Source organism: Mobula hypostoma, chromosome 10, assembly GCF_963921235.1.
Source record: "Mobula hypostoma chromosome 10, sMobHyp1.1, whole genome shotgun sequence".
Taxonomy (NCBI): Eukaryota; Metazoa; Chordata; class Chondrichthyes; order Myliobatiformes; family Myliobatidae; genus Mobula; species Mobula hypostoma.
The window spans coordinates 1033080-1053168 of record NC_086106.1 but is presented as its reverse complement, the minus strand read 5'-3'; the positions used below and the strand labels follow the sequence as shown (position 1 = coordinate 1053168).

Here is a 20089-nt window from a genome sequence, read left to right as displayed (position 1 = left end):
TGCACTTCACATACTTGTTGAATACCTTGGGGTTTTCTTTAATCTTGCTCGCCAAGGCCTTCTCATAGTCCCTTCTGGCTCTCCTAATTTCATTCTTAAGCTCCTTCCTGCTAGCCTTATAATCTTCTAGATCTCTATCATTATCTAGTTTTTTGAACCTTTTGTAAGCTTTTCTTTTCTTCGTGACTAAATTTTCAACTGCCTTTGTACACCACAGTTCCTGTACCCTACCATCCTTTCCCTGTCTCATTGGAATGTACCTGTGCCCAATGCTGTGGAAATATTCCCTGAACATTTGCCACATTTCTGCTGTACATTTCCCTGAGAACATCTGTTCCCAATTTATGTTTCCAAGTTCCTGCCTGATGGCTTCATATTTCCCCTTACTCCAATTAAACGCTATCCTAATTTGTCTTCCTATCCCTCTCCAATGCTATGGTAAAGGAGATAGAATCGTAGTCACTATCTCCAAAATGCTCTCCCACTTAGAGACCTGACACCTGACCAGGTTCATTTCCCAATACCAGATAGAGTACAACCTCTCCTCTTGTAGGCTTATCTACATATTGTGTCAAGAAACCTTCCTGAACACACCTAACAAACTCCACCCCATCTAAACCCCTTGCTCCAGGGAGATGCAAATCAATGTTGTGGAAATTAAAATCTCCCATCACGATAACCCTGTTATTACTGCCAGTTCCAGAATCTGTTTTTCTATCTGCTCCTCGATGTCCCTGTTACTATTGGGTGGTCTATATAAAAAAAAAACACCCAGTAGAACTATTGAACCCTTTCTGTTCCTAACTTCCACCCACAGAGACTCAGTAGACAATCCCTCCATGACTTCCTCCTTTTCTGCAGCCGTGGCACTATCTCTGATCAGCAGTATCATGCCCTCGCCTCTTTTGCCTCCCCCTCTGTCCTTTCTGAAATTTCTAATGCCTGACACTCGAAGTAACCATTCCTGCCCCTGAGCCATCCAAGTTTCTGTAATGGCCACAACATCATAGCTCCAAGTCCTGATCCATGCTCTAGGCTCATCCACTTTGTTCATGATACTCCTTGCATTAAAATAGACGTATCTCAAACCATCAGTCTGACCGCATCCCTTTTCTATCACCTGCCTACCCTCCCTCTCACACTGCCTACAAGCTTTCTCTATTTGTGAGCCAACTGCCCCTTCCTCCTTCTCTTCAGTTCGGTTCCCATCCCCCAACAATTCTAATTTAAACTCTTCCCCAATAGCCTTAGCAAAACTTCCTGCCAGGATATTGGTCTCCCTTGGATTCAAGTGCAACCTGTCCTTCTTGTACAGGTCACACCTGCCCTAAAAGAGGTCTCAGTGATCCAGTAATTTGAATCCCTGCCCCATGCTCCAATCCCTCAGCCACGCATTTATCCCCACTTCACTCTATTCCAGTACTCACTGTCATGTGGCACAGGCAATAATCCTGAGATTACTACTTTTGAGGTCCTGCTTCTCAGCTTCTTTTCTAACTCCCTGTAGTCCTCCTCCTTTTTCCTACCTATGCCGTTGGTACCAATATGTACCACAACCTCTGGGTGTTCACCTTCCCACTTCAGGATATCTTGGACGCAGTGAGTAACATCACGGACCCTGGAACCTGGGAGGCAAACTACCATCCGTGTTTCTTTCCTGCCTCCACAGAATTGTTTGCCCACGTAACTATAAGAGTCCCCTGTCACTGCCGCCGTCCTCTTCCTTTTCTTACCCTTCTGAGTCACAGTGCCAGACTCTGTGCCAGAGGCGCGGCCACTGTTGCTTCCCCCAGGTAAGTACTCAAACAGGACTACTTATTGTTCAGGGGGACACCCATTGGGGTGCCCTTCCCTCTCCTGACTGTTACCCACTTATCTGTCTCCTGAGGCCCCGGTGTGACTACTTGCTCCTCTGTATCACCTCCTCACTTTCCCTGAACAGACGAAGGTCATCGAGCTGCATCTCCAGTTCCCTAACCTGGCCCCTAAGGAGCTGCAGCTGAACATACCTGCCACAGATGTGGCCATCCAGGGGGCTGGGAGTCTCCAGGACATCCCATATCTGACATCCAGTACAGAACACCAGCCTCACAGACATACTTTCTATTTCTATTCTCCACAAGTAACTTACCTCGCCTTGACCCATTATCACCAAAGCCCTCCTACTCTGTCTCCCTCTACTCCCATCACCCGCTCCTCTGATGCCCGCTGTATGAAACTGTCTACTTTTTAAATGCTTCCCGCCGGTCTAACTGATGTCCACAAGCCTGCGCAGTCGTGCCTCGGTCCATTTGTTCTTTAGAGCATAGAAGATTGAAAGGAGATTTGATAGAGGTATACAAAATTTTGAGGGGTATAGGTAGGGTAAATGCAAGCAGGCTTTTCCGCTGAGGTTGGGTGGGACTACAACCAGAGATCAAGGCTTATGGGTGAAAAGTGACAAGTTTAAAAAGAATATGAAGTGAAATTTCTTCACTCAGAGGATTGTGCGAGTGTGGAATGAGCTGCCAGCACAAGCGGTCCATGTGAGTTCAATTTCAATATTTAAGAGAAGTTTGGATAGTTACGTGGATGGTAAGGGTATAGAAGGCTATGGTCCCAGTGCAGGTCGATGGGAGTAAGCAGTATAAGTGATTACGACATGGACTAGATGGGCGGAAGGGCCTGTTTCTGTGCTCGTCTTTTCTATGAAGATGTGCGGAATTAAATTTAGTAAAATCTTGCAAAAGGGATTTGAACACTTCAGAAAGAATAGTTTACAGTTCCTTGAGAAACAACTGAGCAGGTTTTTAATGAGCTGGAACAGACACAATCATTTATATTGATCCTGTTCTATGCTTTCTGACTGTTACATTTGTTTTTCAGTGAGTGTTACAGGGAACATGCTTGACACTATTAAATGCTGCTCAGTGTCAAATATCACTATCCTGTCTTTACTTTTCAGATACGCTTACTCTCCCTTGGTAGACGATGTTGATGAGGAGGAGGAAGAAGAACAATTGATCAGTGAGGCTTTTGGTGAGCTTGGTTAAACTATGTAACAATACATAAAATTGTTTGCTTATTTAGTGAGCTTGTAGAATCCCAAAGCACTTCACAGAAAATGCAATAACTTTGAAATATAGTAATTTTAACTATGTTAAAGCACTGTCAGAGGTCCCAAAGTCAGCAATAAGGTGTGTTGCTCATTTATATAAAGGGTTAAGTGATGAGGGAGACTTATTTAGAAATACAACACAATAACAGGTCCTACTGGCCCAACAAGTCCAAGCTTCCCAATTACACCCATGTGACCGATTAACCTACTAACCTGTACTACTTTGGGACTGTGGGAGGAAACGCACCTGGTCTTGAGGAAGAATGTACAAACTCCTTATAGACAGCGGCAGGAATTGAACCCTGATCAGTGGGTGCTGTAAAGTATTGCACTCACTGCTACACTACCATAGCACCCCAAAATACTCAAAAAGTAAAATTTACTATCGCTCTAGCTTTATTAATTCTTGATTACTTAAAGTATACAGGCCTTCCATTAACTCGCGTAACTGTCAGTGGCTTTACACTTAACTCATTTTCCTAGCTATTAAATAAAACTCATGACTTGACCTCAGATATAACCCACCAAAGATCAAATGTCTGGGCTCATTCCAAAGTGTCCCAAGTTCAATCCTTCTCCTGCGGTAGTCTCTGCCAGTGTACTCGGTGGTTTTGCACCTACCATTCAAATTGTTGGGTCTGGGTGAACCTCAATGAGTCAATCAGATATAGAGGAGTGTGCAATTGATTGTTATGACATAGATCTCTTGGCCAAATCTTTCTATAGACGCTTCATGACTTTAAACTGTTTCTAGTTACCTCTTACCACCATAGTAACATCTAGTCTTCAGTCCAGTTGAGGCCTTGGATGCCAAGGAAGATGTATTTCCTCTCCAAACAATTAGATAACTGCTGTCTTATTTCCAATTTATTAGGTCAAAGGTTTCAGTCCTGCGTGTCCAAATGAAAATACCGAGACTCAGAGAATGTTACTTCTCATCTTTCTTTTTTATCTCATGAAGCTCGAGTTTTAGTCTGTCCTGCATGATTTAATTGACTCCAGTGGCTTCTCAAATTGTTCCTAATTCATAATTCTGTGATTAATCGGTCAATTCTGGAGATTACTTTTACAGTTAGGTTGTTATCATTTCAGATAACTTTACGGATCGTTAATTACCCTTGTGTGTGGTTTGTTCAGACTGAAAGCACTGTACTGGGATATTCTGTTATCTTTGTAATCCTTTGCAAGCCACCTTTTGTATTATTTTATTTCTCTTCTCACTATAACCCGTTTCTTATATAAAAGGACTTCTTCATTTCTTTTAAAGTTTAACTACAGCCCTGCATGTCTGTATAACGCTATGCCTCTCTGTCTCTTCTCGTCAGGCTCTCTGTGCTTGTAATGCCTCTCCCTGCTCTCTTAATAATAGTCTAAAATTGTTGTTTATTACTGAACCTAAAGGCGAGGAATCTGATTTTCCTGACAGTATCTTTATTTGAAGTTTGGTTACCATTACTGTTACTTCATTGTTGACTCTCTTGTGCAGCCTATGTTAAGTAACTGTTCTAAGCGGTTTGTATTTCTGGCCCTGCAAGATCACTTGATACTGCTGAGTTGTCATGGTTACTGTATTAACACTGGTCGCATTATTAGAAAGGAATAATAACTAGTGGTTACCAGAGCTGGTATTTATTCCTCAACCATAGTTACCTGGTACTTCATTCAGCTTGCTGTCTTTTATACCTTCTCACTGCTAACTGGCTGCCAGGTATTTTTTAATATTGCAATGATATTACATTTCTGAAGTCCTCGTGCCTTATGCTTTTTGCCCGATGCCGGCCCCCTAGGCCTGAGTCGATGTAGTAGTAGTAGAAGTCCTGCTTTTGTGAAAGTGGAAGATCAAGAATGTTATTTCCATGGAACAATTACTGTGCTAAAAATGGCCTTGCCGTTAGCATTGTTAACTAATAGTATTGCGTTATATACTTGGAATTGTTAGACAATTATTACTGGAGGACTATTCGAACCAGGAAGCTTTTTAAAAAAAAATTGTCAATCACTGCTGAGAGAATTAAATTACATGGATAGTACATGTGCAGTACACTTAGTGGCCACATTATTAGGTACAGGAGTGGAACCCAGTGCAGTTGTCTACTACTGTAGTCCATCCACTTCAAGGTTCGACATGTGTGTTCAGAGCTGCTGTTCTGCACACCACTGATTTAATGCATGGTTATCAGAGTTACTGTCATCTTCCTGTCAGCTTGAACCAGTCTGGCCATTCTTCTGACCTCTCTCATCAATAAGGCATTTTGCCCACAAAGCTGCCCCTCACCGAATGTTTTTTTTTTGTTTTTCACACCATTCTCTGTTAGCTCTAGAGACTGTTGTGCATGAAAATCCCAAAAGATCAGCAGTTTCTGAGATATTCAAGCCAACAGTCATTCCACAGTCCAAGTCACTTAGATCAGTTTTTCCCCTTCTGATGTTTGTTCTGAACAACAACTAAATGTCTTGACCATGCCTGCATGCTTTCATGCATTACTACCAAGTGATTGGCTGATTAAGTATTTGCATTAATGAGCAGGTGTACCTAATAAAGTGGCCACTGAGTATATGTCTCGAATTGTCTTTTAAGCATTGATGTTAATCACTGTCTTCTGCAGAGGGAATAAAGATAAGAACAGTGAAATCAGAGTCTAATGGTACAGTCAAATCCAACAGAATGGTGAGTGAGCACCTGTTCATCTTTAGTTTTAATGATTATCATGCATGTTGTTACCGCTATTCGCAGTAAAATTCCGAAGTTCACTTGCCAGTTATTCAGGAACCCCTGTCGTTTAGCATCTGGCTCTTCAGGTGATGTTGCCACATTCCCATTCTGGGATCCCAGTTCCCAAGCTTCCCTGATTTAACTAACCAGTCCCATTTCCTGTACTTCCCTTAAACCTCTGCATCACTGGCAAATGTAAAGTTATAATACTGCATAACAACTTTACAAAAAGTAAATTTAAAAATGTCTAATTATATAAATAGCAATAACATCCAGTAAATGCAAACCTGTGTTCAACTCGCACGACTAAAGTCCTGAATTCAGGTCAAGTCAAGTTTGTCATTTAAATATGTACATGTACATAACGTATATAACCATATAATGTACAGTATATAGAAATGAGACAATGTTTCTACAAACCAGGGTGTAAAACACAGTAGTACACATAACGCATATAATACACAATAACTTATGAAGGTAAGGATAAAATCTACAGATGGATCACACATAAATAACAAACTAAAGTGCGTAAATTAAATATTATAAGGTATGGAACAGATTAACCAGTGACACTTCGAGTGCAATGTGACAGGGAGTTCAGAAGCCTAATGGCCCTGGGGCGGGGGAAAGCTGTTTCCCATCCTGACAGTTCTTGCTTTTATGCATTGGAGTCTGCTGCCTGATGGTAGAAAGTCGGAGGATGCTGGATGGATGAGTGGGATCCTTAATAATACTAAGGATCCTGCATACCCAGCGCTTCTGATAAACGTTGCTGGATGGATGACCCCTATGATATCTCAGCTGTTCTCACTGTCCCTTGTATGGACTTCTGGTCTGATGCTCAGCGGCTTCCTTACCAGTTGGAGATGCAACTTGGCACATGCCTGATTACTTTGTTTAGTATTCTTTTTTATCTGGGTGCTAACCAAGTGTTTTCAGTAGGGAAAGGTAAGTCGCATCCGGAGTTTCTCCGGTTAGCAGACGATTTCCCTCCACGCCTCTCTGACGTAGTGGGGAACCGCGTACGAGGCAAGTTACAGCGGTGGTTTGCCATTGCCTTCTGCCGGTTTTCAGTAGAATGACTGATAAAATTAACTTTGGCTCTAAATGCTGTTTGACTTGTATCTTGGGAAGAAGGCACTCTTTTCCCATTTAATACAAGCAGTCCCCTGTTTAATTCATTTGTTATCAATGGATTGGAATGAATTGGAGAGTTCTACAGTATATTAGATAAACAAACGCTCAGTATCACAAGGGCACTCAGTGTTTTAATTAGACTAGACAAAATGATGTTGAACAACCTCAGTTTATAATTAAATGAGTAGACCTTGTGTTCTACATGGGCAGTTTAGGAAGAAAGTATTTTCTGTTACATTAGAGATTGCACATCTTTTAGCAGCTAACAGGCTGATATTTCTGATTCATTGTAAGCTTCTGAAAAAAATCTTCCCACCTTTGCAATGTTCCGTCACAAAGTAATCACTTCAAGGTACCTGTTGATGTTTTCATAATGCGCAGAAATGTATTTCAACCTCCTTGGTTCAGACTGTCAAGTTTTTGTCAATTTAGACAGTCATCGTGGTTAAGGATGATTTGCTGCTATTCCGTTTCTGAGATGGTCAGTGTAGGACTCGTCTGCTCTGCCACAGGTGTGGCAGGAGGTAATTGGGTAGGGTAGCGGGGTGGTGTGGGAGGATAGATTTCTGTGCACCCCCAACAAATGAACTTGAGGTTCTTGACTACTCCTATAGTGTTCTATTAATTACCATTAAATTGCTTCCTGTCCTGGAAACCCCTTGCCTTTGTTCAGGTCAAAATATTACATCTGTTCCAAAGGTCTTGTGTCAGATATGCAAAGAACGTTGGAGCCTGTTGGAGCCAACTAAGTGTATTTATATCAAAGTTGCTGGTGAACGCAGCAGGCCAAGCAGCATCTATAGGAAGAGGCGCAGTCGACGTTTCAGGCCGAGACCCTTCGTCAGGAAACGTCGACTGCGCCTCTTCCTATAGATGCTGCTTGGCCTGCTGCGTTCACCAGCAACTTTGATGTATGTTGCTTGAATTTCCAGCATCTGCAGAATTCCTGTTGTTTAAGTGTATTTATATATTGCCACATTCACAAGTATGGTTAGGTACAAGTACAATGAAAAACTTTCAGCAGCATCACACGCATGCAAGTACAGACAACACAGATACAAACTACTCACTACAATGAAGAGATAGTGGGAAAGACTGGGGGTAAACGAGACATCAGTAAAAATAGAAGACATGGTCAGAGACACATCTATTGTTTTCCATTGCTGAGGTATACCGTTAGGGTTATGCAGGTTGGTTCAATAATCTATTGGATTTAAGAAACTTGTTTCTGATCCTGGTGGTGTGAAACTTCAGGCTTCTGACAGTAGCAGTGAGATGAGGACATGTCCTGGATAGTGTAAATCCTTGATGACTTGCTGCCTTCTTGAGGCTACACCTTCTGTAAATGCTGTCTACAGAGTTGAGGAGGGCCATGCCTGTGATAGACTGGGATGCGTCAAACTTAAGGGTGTTGACATTGTAGTGATACTGATATAGGTTCACTTATTCTGCCAATGGATATGGAAGCAAGCATTAGTTTATCCCTGAGCAGTTCTACCATCATTCCAGTCATCCTCCTGTTCTTCACAAGCTTGTAGACTGTCTTAAAGCTGGTTTTGGCAAAGTCAAAAGTGTCACATTTGTTTGGGCCAGGAGTTCATTCAGTGTGTCTACAAAGCTCTGCGATGGATTTCCAGTGTAAATGTTTTCACAATGTATTGATTTGATGAGACAATTTGTATCGTAACAAGCCTGGCCATTTTCTAACGACAAGTTCACAATTGCTCCAGCTAGTAAAAAAAGTACAATGAAACCGAATGTGTTGGTGGAAAAATGGAATGTTTTGGCTGATTTTGAATAACTGTAAAACCATAGCACAACAGTAATCCAAAATTAAAGGAAAGATCTCAAGCCACAGTAAAACTGAACTGTCATTTTTTTCTCGATGATATCGTCTTAAAAGGCAAAACTAATCACACGAGACCAGACTTCTTGTACACTCAATACTGGTAGTGATTTCTCACAGAGATTTACTGCCTTCCCTTAACATGGATAAAATTTACAGTTAAGAAATTATCTGCATAATTGAAGCCTATTTTACTTTTAATTCAAATGAAGTTATAATTGTTGACTATTGATTACTGAAATGTGCTGTAATATAAATGCTTCCTGTTCTACAGGATGAAGACCTCAAATGGGTTGAAGAAAATATCCCATCCTCACTAACTGATGTGTAAGTTGTTCATAGTTCAAGTATCAGCATCCTCCTTTGGAGCATTTCCCATTTTAATAATCATAATTTGAGGGGTTATGACTTGCAGGTGTCTGAACTCTCAATTCTGGGGCAGATGGTAACTTCAAAATCCACTTCAGATAACCTCAGCTTGTCGGGGCTGATGTGCCAGTGCAGTAACATTGTACTGTTAAGAGGACTGGTGTACGATAGAACTGAGAACAAAGGAGTTGAGGTAGATATTTAACCATGTAGCAACATCTGCGGCACAATCTAACCAACTACTTATGTGATAGCAAGAGGGAATTTATTGCACACTTCCTGCGTCACTATAGACTGATTATAAGACCCTGTGGAATGTCACAATAACTTTATACATAAGTGTTTTTAAGCCAGGTAACTAACAATAGAACTCAATGTGTAGAGTTACAGTGTAAAATGGTATAAAGCTAAAGAATTTCACTAATGCAGTTCAGTCGAAAATTCCTCTATCAATATCAAAAATCAGTAGCAATGCAGAATGTTGTATTAAGCTAACAACCCTGACTAGTAAACCAAAAACTGTTATAGAAATAGCAATGAAGAATCTTTCTACATCTGAGAGCAATGGTATTCCTGAGTCTCCACCCCCCCCCCCCCAACACAAAGGTAGTGAAAACCAAGAGGAAGCTCCTGGCATGATGAAGGAAACCCTGAGCACGTCCGAGATGGAGGAACTTCATTGCTGCCCTAAACACCAGTGGTGTAATGGACAGTAAGTAAGTTCAGGAAGGGGAAGTTGAGGGAGCACACACACTAGTTTTTAAGGGATCAGCAGTGAAAAAGGTGAGCAGTTTCAAGTTCCTGGACATCAACATCTCTGAAGATCTGTCCTGGGCCCATCATATTGATGCAATTGCAACGAAGGCACGACAGAGGCTCTATTTCATTAAGAATTTGAGGAAATTTAGTATGTCACGAAAGACTAGAGAATGCTGAGCCTCTGGCTAGGATCTTTAGGTCCTCATTGTCCATGGGAATGGTACCGGAGGATTGGAGGGAGGCGAATGTTGTCCCCTTGTTCAAAAAAGGTAGTAGGGATAGTCCGGGTAATTATAGACCAGTGAGCCTTACGTCAGTGGTGGGAAAGCTGTTGGAAAAGATTCTTAGAGATAGGATCTGTGGGCATTTAGAGAATTATGGTCTGATCAGGGACAGTCAGCATGGCTTTGTGAAGGGTAGATCGTGTCTAACAAGCCTGATAGAGTTCTTTGAAGAGGTACCAGTCATATAGATGAAGGTAGTGTAGTAGATGTGACCTACATGGATTTTAGTAAGTCATTTGACAAGGTTCCATACGGTAGGCTTATTCAGAAAGTCAGAAGGCATGGGATCTAGGGAAGTTTGGACAGATGGATTCAGAATCGGCTTGCCTGCGGAAGACAGAGGGTCATTCTAGATGGAGTACGTTCGGATTGGAGGGTTGTGACTAGTGGTGTCCCACAAGGATCGGTTCTAGGACCTCTACTTTTCGTGATTTTTATTAACGACCTGGATGTGGGGGTAGAAGGGTGAGTTGGCAAGTTTGCAGACGACACAAACATTGGTGGTGTTGTAGATAGTGTAGAGGGTTGTCAAAGATTGCAGAGAGATATTGATGGGATTCAGAAGTGGGCTGAGAAGTGGCAGATGGAGTTCAACCCAGAGAAGTGTGAGGTGGTACACTTTGGAAGGACAAACTCCAAGGAAAAGTACAAATACACTTTTCGTCCCTCTTCCCTCCGGGAGAAGGCTCAGGAGCTTGAAGACTCATACGGCCAGATTTGGTAACAGCTTCTTTCCAGCTGTGATAAGACTGCTGAACGGATCCTGACCCAGATCTGGGCCATACCCTCCAAATATCCGGACCTGCCTCTCGGTTTTTTTGCACTACCTTACTTTCCATTTTTCTATTTTCTATTTATGATTTATAATTTAAATGTTTAGTATTTACTAATTTTTACTATTTCTAATATTTAATATTTGTAATCCAGGGAGCAGGAAGCGCAGAATCAAATATCGCTGTGATGATTGTACATTCTAGTATCAAATGTTTGGCGATAATAAAGTATAAAGTAAATGGCAGGATACTTGGTAGTGTGGAGGAGCAGAGGGATCTGGGGGTACATGTCCACAGATCCCTGAAAGTTGCCTCACAGGTAGATCGGGTAGTTAAGAAAGCTTATGGGGTGTTAGCTTTCATAAGTAGAGGGATAGAGTTTAAGAGTCGCGAGGTAATGATGCAGCTCTATAAAACTCTGGTTAGGCCACACTTGGAGTGCTGTGTCCAGTTCTGGTCGCCTCACTATAGGAAGGATGTAGAAGCACTGGAAAGGATACAGAGGAGATTTACCAGGATGCTGCCTGGTTTAGAGGGTATGGATTATGATCAGAGATTAAGGGAGCTAGGGCTTTACTCTTTGGAGAGAAGGAGGATGAGAGGAGACATGATAGAGGTGTACAAACTAATAAGGAATAGATAGAGTGGATAGCCAGCGCCTCTTCCCCAGGGCACCACTGCCCAATGCAAGGGGACATGGCTTCAAGGTAAGGGGTGGGAAGTTCAAGGGGGATATTAGAGGAAGGTTTTTTACTCAGAGAGTGGTTGGTGCGTGGAATGCACTGCCTGAGTCAGTGGTGGAGGCAGATACACTAGTGAAGTTTAAAAGACTACTGGACAGGTATATGGAGAATTTAAGTTGGGGGTTATATGGGAGGCAGAGTTTGAGGGTTGGCACAACATTGTGGGCCGAAGAGCCTGTACTGTACTATTCTATGTTCTATGTGCTATAAATTTCTACAGATATACTGAGGAGAGCGTTCTAACAGGTTGCATCACCGTCAGGTACGGAGGGGCCACTGCACAAGGCTGGAAAAAGCTGCAGGAGGTTGCAAGCTCAGGCAGCTCCACCATGGGCACTGGCCCCTCAACACTTATCTTCAAAAGGCAGTGTCCATCATTACGGACCCACACCACCCAGTACATGCTCTCTTCTATCGAGGAGGTGGTACAGGAGCCTGAAGTCACACAATATTCTAGGAACAGCTTCTTCCCTCTGCTGTCAAGATTTCTGAATAATGAACCAACCCATGAACACTACCTTATTTTTTTTTCACTTATTTACTTTTTTAAACATTATTTCTCATTGTAATTTATAGTTTTTATGTATTGCATTATACTACTGGCATAAAACAACAAATTTCATGACAGTGATATTAAACCTGACTCTGAGATTGCACTGTGTGTGTGTGTGGGTGGGTGGGTGGGTGTGTGTGTGTGTGTGTGTCTTCAGAAGAAGCTGAAAGTTGTAAAAGTTTACTGCAGTGTTTTTGGAAATGATTGTACAGTGCTTTACAATAATGTAGTCTTTAACCAAACAGCTTTTCCTTGTTTGATATGCAAGAGATTAATCTTCATTTACAAATTCATTTTATTTTCCAGTACACTACCAACCCTATTGGATTCAGATGAGGTAATATAATTACACTTTATAGCTGGTCTTGTAGGCTGTTAGAGTATCTGTCCCCAGTTGAGTTTTGCCCAATGACTTTGTGCCAGATTGAATATGTTTGAAAAAGGCACCACGCGTCTAGTCAGTCCTGCAAGCAGAAAGGGCTAAAGCTTGCTCTTTACTGTGTTCTAAATTAGTGACCTTAACCAAGTCCGAGTGATGACAAAATGGCACACACTGGATAGTGAGGGGATACTTCGAACATAGAACACTACAACAGCATGGGAATAGGCCCTTCATTTCACAATGTTAAACTAAAGCACATTAGCACATGGTCCACATCCCTCTGTACTCTACACACAGTCCATGTCTCTCCCTTCTCTGTGAATTCTTATGCACGCGGTCCGTGTCTCTCCCTTCTCTGCACAGTCATATGCAGGCGGTCTGTGTCTCTCCATTCTCTGCACAATCATACGCAGGCGGTCTGTGTCTCTCCATTCTCTGCACAATCATATGCACACGATCCATGTCCCTCCCTCCTCTGCACAATCATACACACGCGGTCTGTGTGTCTCCCTTCTCTGCACAGTCATACGCACGCGGACTGTGCGTCTCCCTTCTCTGCACAGTCATATGCAGGCGGTCCATGTCCCTCCTTTCTCTGCACAATCATACACACGCGGTCTGTGTTTCCTCCTCCTCTGCACAATCATACGCACACGGACTGTGTGTCTCCCTTCTCTGCACAGTCATATGCCTATGTAAGTGTTCCTTAAACTCCACTATGGTATCTACAGTCATTGAATTTATTTGCACTGAAACCTTTATTTACAATATGCCATAAGTACATCTGCATAACTATCAAACGAGAAAATCTGTAGATGCTGAAAATTCGAGTAACACACACAAAATACTGGAGGAACTCAGCAGGCCAGGCAGCATCTAGGAAAAGAGTACAGTCAACGTTTCGTGCCAAAACCCTTCAGAAGGACTCCCAAAACATCAACTACTCTTTTCCTAGATGCTGCCTGGCCTGCTGAGTTCCTCCAGCATTTTGTGTATGCTGTTTGCATAATATTCTCTTTTTTGTCTATCAATTCAATTCAATCTATTGTCTTAACAAAGCATCAACATCACTCCCATTTCCTGCTTTTACAAAGTATCTGTGAAGCACTTGTGGATACAGGGCCCAGACCTCTCGTAATAGGATTAATGTTGGATTATAGCGCTCAGTCATTATCATATTAATAGCGGGGCAAATTTGGGGTTCCCGCTGAATTTCTGTTCAATTTATTGTGTACTTGGATTTGCAGTTAAGTACGCTACTAAAGCAGTCAAATCTTTCTTTTGTGTGGGAAATGACTCTGCAGTGGAAGATTTGAGCACTGCTTTAATTAATCCTTTGGGTGCAGTGGGTGGTTGAAGTTTCACAAAACAAAAGAAAAAGTTTGAAATGTAGAAGACACCAATACTGTTCCCTCATTTAGCAAAGTCACAAATTTGATCTTGAACTGTTCATGTTTTTCTATGTTCCTTTACCAGTTTCAGAATTTGCTGTCATCAGTGCGATATTTTAAAAGTTTTCTGTAATTTTTCTGCCAAATGTTCCTTGGATTTAAATTATCAGGTAATTCAAAGCAATTTGGTTAATATGGCTTAAAATGGATTTATCTCACAGAATTTTCAATGAGTGCTGCCTGGCCTGCTGAGTGTGCAGTTTTTGTTTGGATTTCACAGCATTTACAGTTTTATTTGTACCTAATTTAAAAGTTATTCTTTTTCTGTCTTGTTTCAGGAAATAATGACGACCAAGTTTGAAATCTCCAAAATGGAATAACTGCATGAAGCACACTTACAGGCAAACTGTTACTTAGCAATACGAAAACACTGATGGAGTGGATAAACAATTCGGACATTTTTTTCATAAAATGCAGATAAAAAGGAAAGAATGTGCAAAACATTCTCTGTGAGGTGACCTTTTGCAACTTTTTTTAAAATTTCAAATGCTTCACCCAGTCGCACTATTGAATGATTTTTTTTTTAACCTACCTTTTCCCCCTCCAGTTGTAAGGTGGTCTGAATTCTATGAGGTGCCACAAGCAGAGTGGAAAGGAGGAGGGGTTTATTTTTGTTGGGAATGGACAAAATTCAAAATCAAACCAAGCAAATCAGTCATGTTGACATTTCAGCACCATTTTGGTGATACAAAATCAACCGCACTTACAAAGAAGGGTTGTTAGGCTGAATATTTGTAACATGATACTCACATGTCTGCCTATATGAAAATAACTTAAACAATTTAAAGTATATATTAATAAGAAGAAAGGCAGCCATTTTCATCTGCAAGCTTCCAAGAGGTATCTTTCTTCTGATTTAACCCCACATAAAAAAGCAGACTCAATTAGGAATTGTTGCGTATTCCTAATGTAATTTTAAATATGTGCACTTTCAGTTAATATCTTGTCCAAACCAAAAGCTGAGATTAATTGACAAGTTTTTTCCTCAATTTAGGTTATACTTTGTGACTTTAATACAGCCCTGCTGCACCTTTGGCTTCAAGGTTTATGCCATCCTTGTAAAATAGCCCGTCATCAGGTTTACTGTGAACAAGGGTGGAGCAGATGATGACATGTACAATAGATTGCAAGGTAGTTATTGCTCATCCTCAGACCACATTGAAGGTCTGTAGTGCCTCAAACTACCCGTAATTCAATCCTTCACATGTTGAAGTTTTCCCCAAGCGGGTTTGCGGTGGACAGCCAATACATATGCAGCAGGCACCACATGTAATATTTAAGATCGTGCTGTTGGTTTTAACAGCACAGTGCAGCTTGTATTTTATTTGCTCGCCTTACTACAAGCACTCCTGGACATTTAAGGGAAACCATTATAGATGTGAAGTTTTTTCCTAGCCTGCTCTAGAAATCTGAGTGTGGGTTGCTGTGGTGCTTTGATTTTCCAACCCAGCTCTGAGTGAGAAGGGTGACAACTCACAGGGATTCTGACCACAGATTTCTGTTGTCAAATCCAGGAACATGCTTGCTGCATTGACCATGGATTTCTGGTTGAATAGCTGGCCACACACTCTTAAGTTTAGGACGTTAAGATAAGCCTCAAATATTCCATTTGAATCATTCTATTTCTCTTTTAGTTTTTAAATTGAGGTTCCCTACAACAAAGGTCATGATAACCTTGCCAAAGTTATTCACTGCTTTGTTTAAAACAGACTTTAAATTATCTTAGAAGGCTTTTTATATTACTCAAGAGTTTGAGGAACTGTATAGTTGTCAATAAGCAGTTCTGATTGGGATTGGTTCAAATTCTGATGCTTTGAACTTTGACTTGTAAACGTGTCCCTTATAGGGATCTGTAGTTTAGCTTGGTTAATTGATGTAGTTTAATCTGGTTCCTTCCAAACAGCCTGTGTAGTTTGTCCCTAATAAGATTTGTCAAGATGCTTGTTGTTTAGCTAGATGCTGTGGGCACTTGTCAATAGAGTGATGGTACAACTCTCACATATCTATTTGTACCAACCTGAAGGTTTATTCTGCTTGAATTTTTGAGTTCTAAAGCCTGATCTTTGTCAAGATTGGACTGAGATTGGTGCAACCATTATGAAAGTTGACGTGGTTCTCCAGTTATTACCATGATCCTAACTTTATAACTCTTTGTATATACAGATTCCCAAATGTTTACATTAAGATTTGTGGTACATTCTTAAATAGCTTTGATTCTTCTTTGTTACGGTATTATAAGCATATATGAACTGCATCTGTGAATATCAATAAATCATATTTGTTAAAAAAAAAATTAAAGAATCTGCAAATATTTGGCATTGATATGTTTGACAAACCTTATTGAATTTTTTGAAGAGGTTACTAGGAAAGTTGATGAGGGTAAAGCGATGGATGTTGTCTATGTGGACTTCAATAAGGCCTTTGACAGGGTTCCACACGGAAGGTTAGTTAGGAAGGTTCAATCATTAAGCACTAATATTGAAGTAGTAAAATGGATTCAGCAGTGGCTGGATGGGAGATGCCAGAGAGTGGTGGTGGATAACTGTGTGTCAGATTGGAGGACGGTGTGTAGCGGTGTGCCTCAGGGATCTGTACTGGGTCCAATGTTGTTTGTCATATATATTAATGATCTGGATGATTGTGTGGTAAATTGGATTAGTAAGTATGCAGATGATACTAAGACAGGTGGCGTTGTGGATAATGAAGTAGGTTTTCAAAGCTTACAGAGAGATTTAGGCCAGTTAGAAGAGTGGGCTGAAAGATGGCAGACAGAGTTTAATGCTGAAAAATGTGAGGTGCTACATTTTGGTAGGACTAATCAAAATAGGGCATACTTGGTAAATGGTAGGGCATTGAAGAATGCTGTAGAACAGAGGGATCTAGGAATAATGGTGCATAGTTCCCTGAAGGTGGAATCTCATGTGGATAGGGTGGTGAAGAAAGCTTTTGGTATGCTGGCCTTTATTAATCAGAGCATTGAGTATAGGAGTTGGGATGCCTGGGTTTCATCTCCTAAGTTACAGAAGAAGGTTGAACAAGTTGGGTCTTTATTCTTTGGAGCGTAGAAGGTTGAGGAGGGACTTGATAGAGGTATTTAAAATTATGAGGGGGATAGATAGAGTTGACGTGGATAGGCTTTTTCCATTGAGAGTGGGGGAGATTCAAACAAGAGGACATGAGTTGAGAGTTAAAGGGTAAAAGTTTAGGGGTAACATGAGGGGGAACTTCTTTACTCAGAGAGTGGTAGCTGTGTGGAACGAGCTTCCAGCAGAAGTGGTTGAGGCAGGTTTGATGTTGTCGTTTAAAGTTAAATTGGATAGATATATGGACAGGAAAGAAATGGAGGGTTATGGACCGAGTGCAGGTCGGTGGGACTAGGTGAGAGTAAGAGTTCGGCACTGGCTAGAAGGGCCGAGATGGCCTGTTTCCGTGCTGTAATTGTTATATGGGAGCAAATTGCTTACCGTTGATAGTTTAATTATTTCTGTTACATGCAGTCATCTGTATAAAGATTTTATCTTCATCTCATTATCTGTGTGTGCTGTTCAGGTTTGTGAATAATAACAGCTTCAGTTTCATGATATTTTTTGTATGCCCCTCTGGTTTCTCTTCACCCAGTGTCACTCTAGGTAGGGACTGTAACCAAGCAGCTGACCTACTTGCTGTCCAGTGTAAAATAATTCAGCAAGGTGAGTGTTACTATCTGAACTGCTGGGTGAAATGCTTGAGCACCTTTAGATGTCCCTTTTGATTCGTACTACACTATGCTTATTTGCTAAACAATATCACGACAGATCCCTGCTCCGTTAAACCAGTTTGAACTATAGGATTTTCAACGGTACAGCTAGTTGAGCAACCACCAGCAACCTGGGTGTAATCGTTGTCCAGGGATGCTCTCTGTATAAAGTTTGCGCATTCGCCTTGTAATGTCACGGTGTCCTTGGGGTTCTTTCATCTCCTTCCACATCCCAAATGTATGCCGGTTATGAATAGTCAAAGGGTGATGTGCTGGCATTGGAGAGGGTCCAGAGGAGGTCTACGAGAATGATCCCAGGAATGGAGGAGTTAATATATGAGGAGCATTTCAACACTCTGGGCCTGAACTCGCTGACATTTAGAAGAATTGGTGGGGGGGTGGGGAAGACTCATTGAAGTCTATCAAATATTGAAAGGCATGGATAGAGTGAACGTGGAGAGAATGTTTCAAGTATTTGGAGAGTCTAGGAATAGAAGGATGTCCCTTTAGAATAGAGGAGGAATGGTGGCGAATCTGTGGAATTCATTGCCACAGGCATTTTTGGAGGCCAAGTCATTGAGTATATTTAAAGGTAGGGGTTGGTAGGTTCTTGATTATCAGGTTGTCAAAGGTTACGATAGAAGGGAGGAGAATGAGGCTGAGAGGGAAAATAAATCAGCCTGGAATGATGGAGCATACTTGATGACTAATTCTGCTCCTATATCTTGTGGTGGTAGATTAATTAACTGCTATAAACTACTCCTGTTGTGTAGGTGTTAGATGGTTTTTATGAGTGTGGGAAGAATAAGAACGGGATTAATGTAGAATTACTGTAAATAGGGTGCCAGCACAGGTCCAGTAGGCTGAATGGCCTGTCTCCATGTTGTTGGTTTCTCGGACTTGATTGAGAGCAGAAATAATGAATAGGTCAGCACTGTACATTCTGCAAAGGCAGTTTTGGGATTTGATAGTGTGTTGATTTTGATTCCTTCCTTCAGGTAAGGGAAATTATTTTCATTGCCGATATTTACAACATACAGACCTTAAAACCTCAATGGTTCCATTTGAGTATCTGACTTTAAATATTTTAAACTATTACTGCAGATTTTGTTTTATTACAAAATGAACTCCTTTAAGCCTAGCTCGTTTTTAATACCACTGCATCCTACACTGCTTAGGTTTGTCTGCGGGGTATGAGGCTTGATCTTAAACTCGTTTTGTTTGCGTTGAGCCAGAGCTGGGGGAATATTTAAATAAATCTAGATAGTTAGGGCTCTTATCTATCGTGCCAGAACAGAGAGCTGTTAGATCATTTGTAACAAGCACTGTGAAGTTTGCAGGAAGCATTAATTTACATTATTTATTGGGTGGCGTGGTACCATGGTGGTTAGGGTAACACTTTACAGCATCAGTGACCCAAGTTCATTTCCCACCACTGTCTGTAAAGAGTTTGTACTTTCTCCCGATGACCACGTGGCGTTCCTCCCACAGTCCACAGATAGGCAGGTTCATAGGTTAATTAGCCACATGGGTGTAACTGAGCAGCACACGTTCGCTGGGCAGGAAGGGCCTACTACTGTGCTGTATCTCTAAATACAAAAACATTTTTAAAAATTGTTGTTCTCTCCCCTGTGTATTTTAAACTCCTGTGGTTCTTTTATATTCAAAATTTGTCTTTGGTTAGTTAATTGCACTAAATGTTACCTGTCAGTATTCTGTTGTCTTCTTGTCCACCTCAATCAGCTCCATTGAATTGACAATGCAGATTGATGATTTGGGGTTGTCACTAACAGTAAGTTAGTGTATTACTAGTAAAAATGCAGTACAGAGAAGTGTGATGCTAAGCTTTAGAGGAACTTCGGGGTGTTTTGAGAGGTACAGGACCAGCTCAGGCAACTTGGTCAACACAGATGACCAAGAAGGGCCTGTTTCTGTGCTGCATAGTTAGAGATGGAACAGGAGTGGAATCGAACATTTTGGTGAAATCTGGACATGTGTCACGTTCCAGTGCAGGCATGCTTTATTTTTTATCAACAGGGAATGTGTGTGTGTTTATTTGCTGTACTACATTTGGGAGAAGAATATTTGTTTTTCCTGGGAAGGGAGCCTGGTTTCCACAAACATGAGATTCTGTAGATACTGGAAATCCAGAGTGACACTTCCCAAATACTGGAGGAACTCAGCAGGTCAGGAAGCATCTGTGGAAATGAATAAACAAGTCGACATTTCGGGTCCTAATAAAGGGC

At 41.3% G+C, this 20089-nt stretch overlaps 1 protein-coding gene across 2 annotated transcripts in view; it reads left to right on the top strand.

Moving 5' to 3' along the window:
* The window catches only part of zgc:162698 (Transmembrane protein 87A-like), a 72949-nt gene extending 56531 nt beyond the window's left edge, over positions 1-16418 (top strand). For both annotated transcript variants that reach the window (XM_063059868.1, XM_063059867.1), the window contains exons 17-21: positions 2945-3018; positions 5704-5765; positions 9068-9120; positions 12581-12611; positions 14386-16418. In XM_063059868.1, the coding sequence (XP_062915938.1) occupies positions 2945-3018; positions 5704-5765; positions 9068-9120; positions 12581-12611; positions 14386-14427 (262 nt within the window). In that variant the 3' untranslated portion in view covers positions 14428-16418. The remainder of the gene's footprint in view (positions 1-2944; positions 3019-5703; positions 5766-9067; positions 9121-12580; positions 12612-14385) is intronic.
* The last annotated feature ends 3671 nt before the right edge of the window (positions 16419-20089 follow it).